This window comes from Eimeria acervulina, genomic scaffold, assembly GCF_000499425.1.
Source record: "Eimeria acervulina Houghton genomic scaffold, Eah_scaff310, whole genome shotgun sequence".
NCBI lineage: Eukaryota > Apicomplexa > Conoidasida > Eucoccidiorida > Eimeriidae > Eimeria > Eimeria acervulina.
In genome coordinates this window covers 24952-35712 of record NW_013547701.1, presented here as the reverse complement: position 1 = coordinate 35712, position 10761 = coordinate 24952, and the positions used below count along the sequence as shown (strand labels likewise).

Genomic DNA, 10761 nt, shown 5'->3' with positions numbered 1-10761 from the left:
CAGCATAAAGTGCCGAAACCCAGAAGGAAATTACGCATGCGACATGAATGCGCCGACATGATGAAAACTACAGCGCCTTTTTCACTCGAAGTATACGAATACTCAGAAGTAACATAACAGGCAGAAGGAATACATAGAAACAACAGAGCGCAAATTGACAATTCGCAGAAAAAGAAGAACACCAGGAAGGAATACATAGTAACAGCAGGGCGCAAAGAGGGACTACCTAGGTATTTGACTCACAAGAAAAGGTGCAGAACAAGAGAAAGCAAACTAAGCCGCTTCGGGGCGGTCCTGTTGAGCAGCAAAACAGGCAAGAAGGGAAGTCGCAGGACATGAGGTGATACAGACAACAGAGAAAGCGGTGTAAGCCAGCACGAGGGCATGCCGCACCACTATTCCCTTACTCGGACTTTATTTTTTGTTGCGTTGGGGCACGCGTGACAACGAAGTGCCCCAAAGCGACGGCCATCAAGAACAAGCAAAGGAAGCCTTAGGCATATAAACAAATAAACGCATTAATGCATTAATATTCACACAGGTAAGAAAGTATGAGACCTTGCATCTTGCTGTCTGCGCGTAAGATGCATTTGCCTTCCTCCCCCAAGTGAAGGAAAGACTCAGAGAAAGGAGAGGGTAGGGAGCAGGAACTTATGAACTAACGAAGAAACTAGCATGATTCTGAGAAGGCTGAATGCATAAAGCAAAAAGCACCAACTAATGAACAAACTACTTACCTATAGACCCAAAGATCCCTTCTCTGTTGGCCGAGAAAAAATCTGCAGTCAATCGGAGGCGCACAGTTTAAATGCTAAAGCTTCTAAACTAACCCTGAGTGAATTGACTACATACAATGCAAGGGTCTGGGGTGTCAGGCTCACTTGTCCGCGGTCCTTCCATCATCCATTCGTCAAGATCAGCAGCATAAATAATAATCTGATAGCCTGCACGCAGAAATTTCAGAGAAAAGACAACACTTGCCCACACACCCCAAACTGAAAAAGGGAAAAATCCTTGCTCCTGTGGGATGCCCACAAGCTGCGACGCACGCCTTCGCAGCCGCAATACTATCCTTCCGCATTCTGTTGGGCTTGTTTCCAATGCTCTAGCTACAGAAGAAGCGGAGAAGTGTAAGTGTAGCATGCACAGACACCCAAGAGAGGGAAACCCACAAACAAGAAGCAGTAAACCGAATGCTCCCGCCTTGTAAGGGTGGCCGCTATACCCGCACACCAGCTCGCCCACTGAGTGAAAAGACAGCCACAAAGACACGCAACGAAAAGTGATGGAAACTCCCAGCAGGAGGAGGCCACGCAAGCCAGCACAGGCGTTAGGCAATACAGAGGCGGCTAATAAAGGGACGGAAGGGGTTTCTGTGTCTACACAACTGGCAAATTCACTAGAATGCGGATAAAAATAGTGCAATTATCAATAGAAACGTCCACTTTAACTATCTCCAGGGCAACTAGTGTCTCAGGTTTCAGGTTTAAAAGCTGAGGGTTCGCGAGGGTTTAATGCGTACACACAAAAACCACCATTAGGGTCATGTAAAAGTTCCAGTGCAGGCCGTACTCTGTTTCTGAGACCTTCAGACAATACGCAAGACATTGGTATGCAAAAGAAAGTCAGGAACAGAGCGGGAAAAGGTGGGAGAAACAATGTTATTACTCAAAAAAGGACCCATAATGCAGTCTGTCCCTGGTAGTCGTTATTAGCTACTACTGCTACACTCATCGACGTCAACGTTGACTTCAGAACAGCGAAATCAGCGGCGAACCGGTGCTCCTCCTCGCCACCTTAACGCACTATTTAGAGTTGAGGGTTTAGTGTTTTAGCAGCAGCACGGACAGTAGAAGCCGCAGCTCACATGTAGGTTTGTAAGCGACATGAACACAAGGCGAATTAGCCCAAAGATGCCCAAGGGGCCGCTGTGAAGGGCCGCCCGGCTCACAGAGGCCCAAAGCGATTCTTCTCTCTTCATACACCCTAAGAAGAAAAAACAACACGAGAAATATTTCTCAAGCAACGCGCAATTGGAGAATAAGCAAGACAGAGATGAATTCCGAAAAAGGCAAAGCGGGATGGCAGGCAGAGGAAAAGAAATCACACCCATAACAAATGAAGGACAGAAGATAAACAAGCGAATGGCACAGCTTATTCAAACCTTGTGAGGCCTCTTTCTAAGGAGTTAGCTAGTTATAGTTGTATTGTATGCAGCGTATACATCGTTAGTGTAGTGGCAACAGCGAACCCTTGGAATGTGAAGAGACCATCCCTGAAGTAAAGATAATGCCTCCGACCCCCAAATCCATCTGCCTCGCGCACAAACAGACCAAATCCTAAACTATAAACCCTAAACACAAAGTGTGGGCTATGGAGCCGGAAACCCCTGAACGTGGCTACGCCAGGGATATGAACCCCACACCAAGCCAGCAATACCTCAGCAACCGACCAACAGAGCCCCGAAGCACCTTATGTTACTGAATCCGCCAAACCTAGACCATTATTTTTACACCTTCTCACCAGGGTCACTCCAGAGTTGACACTTTTGCAGAACTTTCGCGGAAACGTCAGAAAATCAACGCCAAGGATCGCTGAAGACGCAAGCGTTTGAGTCTAAACCGAAGCTGTATGCATGGAACTTTAAACCCTAAATCACTGGCAATAAAACCGAGAAACCATTTAACAAAGCGCCTTAAAATCATTGCTGTTTGTTGCTGTTGTTTCGAAGGTGAACTGCGGAGGACGCACCCGCGCAGGTGACGATCATTTGCATGGAGCGGTGGTCTGCAAAGGGCACCAAATGTCCACGACTGCAGCGACAGCCACAGCAAGAGCAACAGCAGCAGTAAATTGCAAGAGTTCAGCGCCAGGAAGACCGCACATGGAGCAGCACGAACCGCAGCAGCAGCAGGTTATAAGTCTCGTAGCTTACTTCTTCCTTGACGTCGATAGTTCACCTCCTCCACTGCAGAAGCACAAGAAAAGACCAAAAGGTCAAAAATGTAATCAACAAATCCAATTAAGGCTTAGCATGTACTCTGTGAAACAACTTGAAACGGCAGCGGCATTAGCAGCAGCTGCAGCAGATGCAGCAACAGCAGCAAGGCTACCTCTAGCAGCTGCGAGTGGTATGTGGGCCTTAGAACCCTGCGGATACAGGTGAGGCATCTGCACATTCGGGTTTACGTACACCAGGCGTTGTAAGGAGATTGTTCCAAGAACCCCCCGACAGCTGTAAGGCCAATACAAGCACAACATTGTTTTGGGATTAGGGCTTAGGTCGGGGGGCAAGGGTCCTAGGGTTTAGGGTTTTAGGGTTTAGTGCGCACGCGGGTGCATGCTGTAAAGGCAATTTAAAGCAGTAATGCCTGCGTAAGCATGCGTCTACGAAAAAGCTCGACCTTATTTGTTAGGGCTCGTTTGCAGATGCCAATAAGCCCATGTAAGCGGATTCATGCATTCATGCACATGCTTGCGATCAAGCACATATATATGCGCATACATATACACGATGCGCAAAACTGCAAATGCAGTGGATAGATAATACACGCAGTATGTACATATATGTGCGATCAAATATACAGACACACCGACACCGGCATCCACGTGCATGCAAACAGCCGCATTGACAAATAGCTACACACAAGCATACGCATATATTCGAACACAGAGATATTGAGGGGAGGTAGGTATGGGCAGGCGCATGCTGTTGAACAGTATACCATTTATATTTGAGCAATAGTGCGTTCCAATAAAGCATTCCGCTGCCTGCCTTGATTGCTTCCTAGGTGTACCGACCTGAGAACTGCTAACGCGCAGACGATGCACTGAATCCCAACAACGAAGAGTACGGGGATGGGAAAGAGGAAGGAGTAACAAGGCAGCAGAAAGCAGCACACAAGAGGGCTGAGCGCCTCTGCAGCAACAGCAGGAAGAGAGAAAAATGCTGCAGCGGCAGCAGCTCCTGCTGCCACCAGAGACAGAGACACGGGCGGCAAGAAGAGGTAGAAATATACAAAAAACACCAAGGAGAAAGGAAGGAACAGCCGCTGCAACACGAGAAGGCAGAAACGCCAAAGAGAGACAGAACGAGACAGCGAAACACCCAGGCGGTTGTCTATGAACAGTTTCAGCTGCTGAGTCGTCAAAGGACACATCTGAAAGCACAAAACCCACACAGAAAGCCGCAGCCCAGCATGCACGTGCTTTCAACATAAATATACAGCATTGATCATACAACATTTACATACCAATACTTATATATTTTGTTTGCCTTGATCGCTGCCGCTGCAAAGAAGAGACTGCTTCCCTCTCCAGGCTATAATCGGCCAGTAGTGTTCTTGTAGTTTCCAGGTGTACGTACAGCTATTAAAGTAATGCACGTCAATAACTCCACCAGGTCCGGCTTCTCGAATTTGTTGTAGCTGCCGAAAGTCAGGATGGATTTGTACTGCTTGTCTGTAGCTGTTAGGGTACAGTCGCCTAAGACCTCTCCCACGGTCCCCAAAGAGACCCCCTGGAGGGCCCCCATGGGAGGTGGACGGTAGGGAAACCCTGCAGAAATGAAGGAGCTGCGGATGCCGGGGGGAACATAGTGAGGCGACCACGGGGCGGGGCAAGCAAATGCCTGCAACAAGAAAGAGGCCATGGTGTTGGGGGGCCCCCAGAGGGAAGGGGCCCCTTTCGAGGTCGCCGTTTCCATATGGTCTGCCCACGCAGCGGCAGAGGACCCCTTAAAGAAGAAAGGAAGAGGTCTCGTCAGCGCCTTTCTGTTATGCTTAGAGGTTTGGGACTTAGGAATAAATAAACATCGGATCGACTGAAAGGGGCAATGGGGGCCCCTAGGAACCGTCTCGGCAACAGTATAGGCCCCAATGCAGGTCTCCAGATGAAATTGAGATAGGAAATAAAGAAATGGATGTGAAAAAGATATTCTAGTTCTCTAGTGTATGCCGAGGTATCCAGACACCCCACCTCGCCGCATATGGGCGGGCGGCCGCCGGCTGGTTTTTTATCGGCCGCGCTGGGCAGGTGGTGCTGCTGCAGTAAGAGTTCATTGGTTCTGTTTCCCCCGATTTCAGGGGAAGACAAATTAATTTTATAAAAATGCTAGAAAAATAAAATGAATCTTGACTTCTTTTCATTTGACCCTTCAGACTGGAATTCTCCGCCTACGGTACGCAGACACCCGACGCGCTGCTGCTCCAGCAAAGGCTCATTTCTTCGCTTCTTTGGGGTTCATTTTTTATTCAAATTGACTTATGTTATACCACTTCTCGCGCGGCCCATCAGGGCATTCGGATTTCCTCTCTTCTGCCATAGCAGTCTCAGCAAATCGCTTGCCGAAATAACCAGGCTTCACCTCCCTCTCAGGCTGCCTTCAGAGGGCCCTACGGGCACGGGAAGGCCACGCTTGAGCTCACAGGTAGATGCATGAGGCGGGGGTCTCAGGGAAGGCCGAAGGAGTGGCAGTTCCGTCATAACACCACGAATGTTGCTTGAAAGTTGACAGGGATTGCATATCGTGCTCGGTTGGGTGTAAGGCATAGGGAAGGGTTTAGGACATATTGTTTAAATTGTCTTTGAAAGGGTTTGCGGTGTTTTAAGTCTGAGGGATTCAGCGGAAATAGACAGGATGGCGGTCGGTGCCCCCTGCGAAGTGGAAGACGGAGGACTCTCACCTTCCCCTGCTGCTGCTCAAGCTGCTGCTGCTGTTGCTGCAACAGCAGTAACACCCGTTACAGTGGCAGCAAAGGCGCCGGCGTTGGCAGCGGCCCCTGCAATAGAAGCATCAGATGCAGCAGACGACTTCTTCGAGGCAGTGTCTGCTCACAGGCAAGAGCAGGATCAAAGATATGCGTCAAGCAGCGCCCGTCTAGCCTCCTCCACTCCTCCCTCCGGTGTGCAGACACCGGAAGCGGAGGGTAGAGATGCGGGTCTCCAGCGCCACAGAGAGGAATCGTCAGGGGTTTTGCATTTGTCGGAGCCCTCAGAAAGAATCTTGTCGTCAGCGGGGCCCCACAGGGGGCGCCCCGTGACACCTTTAAGCAACAGGTCTTCTCAGGAGGCCCCATCTAGGGCACTCCAAAGGGCATCGCCTTCTGCCCCTTCTACTCACAGGCCTCATGGTGAGGCGCTTCCTGTGAGCCTCCAGCGCGGCCCCTCTCCCGAGGTTGTCCCCACAAGCAAAGCAGTTGAGGGGGCCCTTTGCCCCGGACAAACGGAGGCCCCCCTCCCACCCCGCCACAGCATTCAACCCTCTGAAGGGGCCCCCGTATTGGAGGCGTCAGCAGCAGAAGCGGAGTCTGCCGCCTTGGAGCCGCCGCAGACAGAGAAAAGGGTCCCCATGGGGGCCATTGAGGACACGGCCCGCTCTCGGGGGGCCCAGAGTTCTGCCCGGTCTTTGTTGTCGCCAGCGGGTAGCATAGTTGGAATGCTGCACCAAGAAGAGCAACCACAGCAGCAGCAACAGCAGCAGCAGCAGCCGCAGCAGCAGCAACAGCAGCAACGGCAGCAAATGCGAAGGCAAGCAGAAGGCAAGAGAGCGTTTCTCCCACTGAACCTACAGCGAGCTCACGATGTGGGTTTACATTGGTCGAAGCTGCTGTTTCTTGGACCTTTTGCTGCCGTTGCATTTGTTTTTGCTGTTGTGTTTCGTGCTGGTACTCTATGGGGTGTATGCGTTGTTTGTTGTGCCTGGCGTTGCTGCTGCAGCAACGCATGCAGACTATGAACATTCAGAGAGGAACCGAAGCGCTGGAGGGCCCCATAACGGTGGTAAGGCGCGCGTGCAGCCAAAGACCCGTAGTAAGGAGATGAGGGTTTATTATATGCATGCATGCGCGTACGTTTCCGTGCTCTTCTTGTTTTGGGGCTGTCCGCAGGCACCTGGCGAGGACTTATTGGACCAACTGCACAAACTGTCTACGAAAATTCAGGCGCAAGAAGACGAAAAGGTGACTTAGCATCATATGCAGCCATTTTCTCCTTGGTTGCTTATTACCTGGAAGATGATACCGGGTTTCTTAGAGGACAGAGGGGACTTCGTCCTGAAGCTTTAGGGTTTAGGGTTTGAGGTTTAGGGTGTAGCTCCGGTTTTGCTGCAGCGGGTCATGGCGGAGGAGAGTTTTCAACTGGAGCAAATCTTGAAGCGGCAGTACCATGCAGACATTCGGCAGAAGTGCGAGCAGAACAGAAAACTTGCATTGGACAACGAAACCCTCAGGCAGCAGATTGTAAGCAAACACAAACAAGAAAAGATGCATTGCAGACACACCACACGCCAGCATACGGCTGGCTTAGACTGCAAGACTGTTTTCGTAGTTCGATAGTTTCTTATTGCTTGGGTATCTCGGGTGTTTATGGTTTCTTGTTGACCGCAGCCGTTTTGTTGTTCTTCCCACTCTCTCAGCGTAACTCCTGTTCTTTTAAGACGTTATATTACTGACAAGCTCGCATTGGTAATGCGACCGTCTTTAGATTGCTTGTGCGTGGCTGTTGTTTTGGCGGTTTAGGAGAAATTAAATGCGGAGTGCGAAGGACTGAGAGGAGCTGTTGCGCTTGCTGAAGAGGTCATGGCCAGCTTCTTCCAACGGTTGATGAGGCCACGTCTCGACTTGCCAACGAACGAACCCGTCAGCCACCCTGAATGAACACAGCGTCTGCGTTTGAGTCGTACAAACCGTTGAGGTGTACATGCAGTTTACAGGCTTCACTGCACCTTCGTGCAATGGACGGCTTCGCCGACAACAATAGGGTTTAGGGCGTGGGCTTTGTTTCTGTGTGTTTGTTTCAGGAGGAGGATCTTGTCCCCTCCGTTTCTTTCTCTGACTCAGCTCTGGAGGGGCGGCTCAGTGAGGTGTTTGCGGCTTTAAGAAGCGCTTTATTTGCCGAAGTAGGCGCTCTCGACCTTCCCACACAGCAGGTAACTGCCTCAATCAAACAAGCGAGCTGGTTCTCCCACGTGTATGGAACCCAGTTATTCATAATGCCAATGATAGAGTTGTAAGATCCGGCTGTCTGTTTTTCCTTCGGATGTTTTCTGTGGCTACAGGAGGTGCAGCAGCGACTAGAAGGGGCAGCTGCCCTGTGTCGTGCGACGTCTGCTGCTGCTGCTGCGGCTGCTGCTGAGGCCTCCACCTCACCTAGACCTTTGGAAACCCTACACGATGATGCTCAAGCTGGTGTTGTGCGGCCCCTTGGGGGCGCTCGGCCTCCAGGGTTGCCCATCCCTGCTGCTGCAGCGCCAGCCGCAGCAGCGCTTGCGTCTCTGCAGCAAGAAAAGAGGGCCCTTGGGCACCCGTTCATTCATATGGAGACGCTTCCGCCCACCAGCGAGGCCCAGATAGAAAGTCTGAAGTTTCAGATCGAGAGACTCCGCGAAAACTTGGGCGCCTTCACGGAAGGACTGCTGCATGCGCACGAAAGTGAGATGAGCTAAGCCGAGCTTGCAGGTTCACTTGTGGCTGGCGAGCGGCGTCTACAGTAGTAACGGGATTTTATGATTAGGTGTTTATATTTAACCGTGTGCAGCTGTGCTGCCCTCAGCAGCAGTGTAAATACACCTCATACCTACCTGCCCGTGTCCACATAAATATGTAATTACGCATACATGCGTTTGTGCATGCACCACTGCATGCATGCTGTATGGATTCCCTTGTGTCCTTGGATGTTTTCTGCATATGCTGCAGAGCACCTGCAAACAAAAAGGCCCCCCAGCGCCGCCGCGAAGCCGGAGGGCCCCTTCGAAGGGGTGGAGGCTCCCAAGTATGTGGAAGTGCCCTCAGTAGACAAAGCCACTTCCAGGGCCCCCGTAGCCAAAGAAGTTCAACTCCCTCCTCCCGACAAGGACGTCGCCCGGGCCACACCCGCAGCAGCAGCGCAAGTACCAGTAGCAGCAGGCGCCCCAATGGGCCCCCCGGCCTATATGGGGGGCCCCTCCGTACCACCAGCAACAGTTGGGAAGACAAAGTCTTTGTGGGGTGCTGCTACCAAGCGGGAAGAAAAGGGAGCCCCTATGCTGCAGCTTCCGCCGCAGGCTGAAAGACTGCGGGGCGCTGTGTTGCGTCCTGCTGTACCTCAGTGTAGGCAGCAGCAGCAGTGTAGTCCTTGTACCGCAGAAGGGGGCTGGGGGTCCTGTCTCCCGCCTAGCGGTGCGGGGCCCTTCGATTCTTGCTGTGAAAAGCCTCCCAGACCAGGGGTGGTGTTACCACCTCTCAAGCAGCGGCAGCAACAAACCAGCAGGGGGCCCTGCGGCCGCCAGAGGTGCCCTTCTAGGGGACGTTCCTCTCTTTTGGGGCCCCCTGGGGGGTTGCCCGTCTCTGCATCTGCGGCAAGTCTGCTGCCGGCTCTGAAGCCCGCTCCAACTGCAGCAACAGCTGCTGCTGTTGCTGCTTCTCGCGCTTCCAGAGGGGGACTGATGGGTTCGGCGTCAGCGGTTGATCTCTCTGTGGTAGGGAGGCACTTAGGGCCCCCTCTGGGGGCCCCCACCCCTACTGCGTCGCTATACGCTGGTCCTAGGTACGGCCAGTATCCTGTTGCTGTTGGGGGCCTACAAGGTGGCCCTGTCTTGGGGGCCCTTCCTCTACCGCGGCGGGTACAGCAGAGAGCTGTCTTACCTGCAGCAACAACTAAGAAGCAGTGGGGTGCCTCTTCGCGCAGCAACAGCAGCAACGGCAGCGGCAAGGTGTTCAGCCGCACAAGACGCAGCTGCTCCCCCATCAAAGAGAAATGGGACGACCCGTCTTCAGCAAAGGGGGCATCCAGCGGGGGGGAAGCCGCCTCAGAGCTGCCTGGGGCTGCGCTTGCAATTGAGTCAAAGGTCAGCCCCACAGCAGCAGAGTCCACAGGAGGAGGGCCTCAAGGAGCTCGCCTAAGAAACCCCGTTCTTTTTTGGGAAGACTGGGGGCCTCCTGGGCCCCAGAGACCGACGGAGATGGGGGGCCCCCGTGGGGCTCCCTGTCCCCTTCTCGGGGGCCCTTCGCTTTATGCCGTAACACCCACCAGAGAGCTGTCACCTGTAGGGATGCCGCCTGTTGACTGGAGCAAAGGAGGGGCCTCTATGTACGCGGCAGAGAGTATGGGGGACTATGCAGGGGCCAGTGCTGCCCGAGGTGCCGTTATGAATCCCGATGCAGCAGCAGTAGCGGCAAGACTCGTTTCACCTTCATCGGCCCCCTTTGCACATTCCTACAGTCAGCCGCCCAGAAGGGCATCACCCATGGAGGCAGTTGCGCATTTGAATCAGGCTCTACTTCAGCAGCAGCAACAGCAGCAGGCGTTCATGATGTCCCTCAAATCTCCAGCAACAATAACGGCAGCTGCAGCCGCCGCATCAGCAAAAGGAGGTAATATAAGCATTCTCCGAAGCCCCCTAAATGCATACAGCCCCGTGGACTGCCGTTGCGTCACCCCTACCAGCATGAGGTCCCCTCCGCTTGCTTCGTTATCAGCTGGTCGGGGGGGTCCTCTTCTTGGGGCCCCCTCTCCACGTGGGGGGAGGAGCGGGGGCCCTTGGGGAGCATGCGGCTTGCTGAGCCCCCTTTGTTACTCTAATCCTCCTCTCAAAAGCCCCAACAGTAGCCGCAGCAGCAGCAACATCCACAACATACCGCGACAGAAAGAAGACATGGGAGATTGGGCCCAGTCGAGGCCCTGAGGTGATGTGAAGTAATCCTTGTCTGTTTCCGTCTCTGCACCCAGCGTATTCATTTAATGATTTTTGTTCGTTTAAGTCTTTGGCGTGTCATAGTAGCTGGA

The 10761-nt window shown here is 52.7% G+C and overlaps 2 protein-coding genes across 2 annotated transcripts; one reads left to right on the top strand and one right to left on the bottom strand.

Annotated features, from left to right (window-relative positions):
- Positions 1–651: 651 nt before the first annotated feature.
- On the bottom strand, positions 652–2770 carry EAH_00032280 (hypothetical protein, conserved; the record flags this gene model as incomplete). Its single annotated transcript, XM_013392328.1, has 7 exons — positions 652–690; positions 853–944; positions 1154–1244; positions 1868–1986; positions 2252–2312; positions 2524–2594; positions 2752–2770. 7 exons carry the CDS (start codon positions 2768–2770, stop codon positions 652–654), a joined length of 492 nt encoding a protein of 163 aa, XP_013247782.1.
- A 2868-nt stretch (positions 2771–5638) lies between these two features.
- EAH_00032270 (hypothetical protein, conserved) lies at positions 5639–10660 on the top strand (the record flags this gene model as incomplete). Its single annotated transcript, XM_013392327.1, has 8 exons — positions 5639–6583; positions 6888–6959; positions 7086–7238; positions 7518–7637; positions 7799–7927; positions 8057–8429; positions 8694–10349; positions 10455–10660. The coding sequence occupies 8 exons, from the start codon at positions 5639–5641 to the stop codon at positions 10658–10660; spliced, it is 3654 nt and encodes a 1217-aa protein (XP_013247781.1).
- Between the last annotated feature and the right edge of the window lie 101 nt (positions 10661–10761).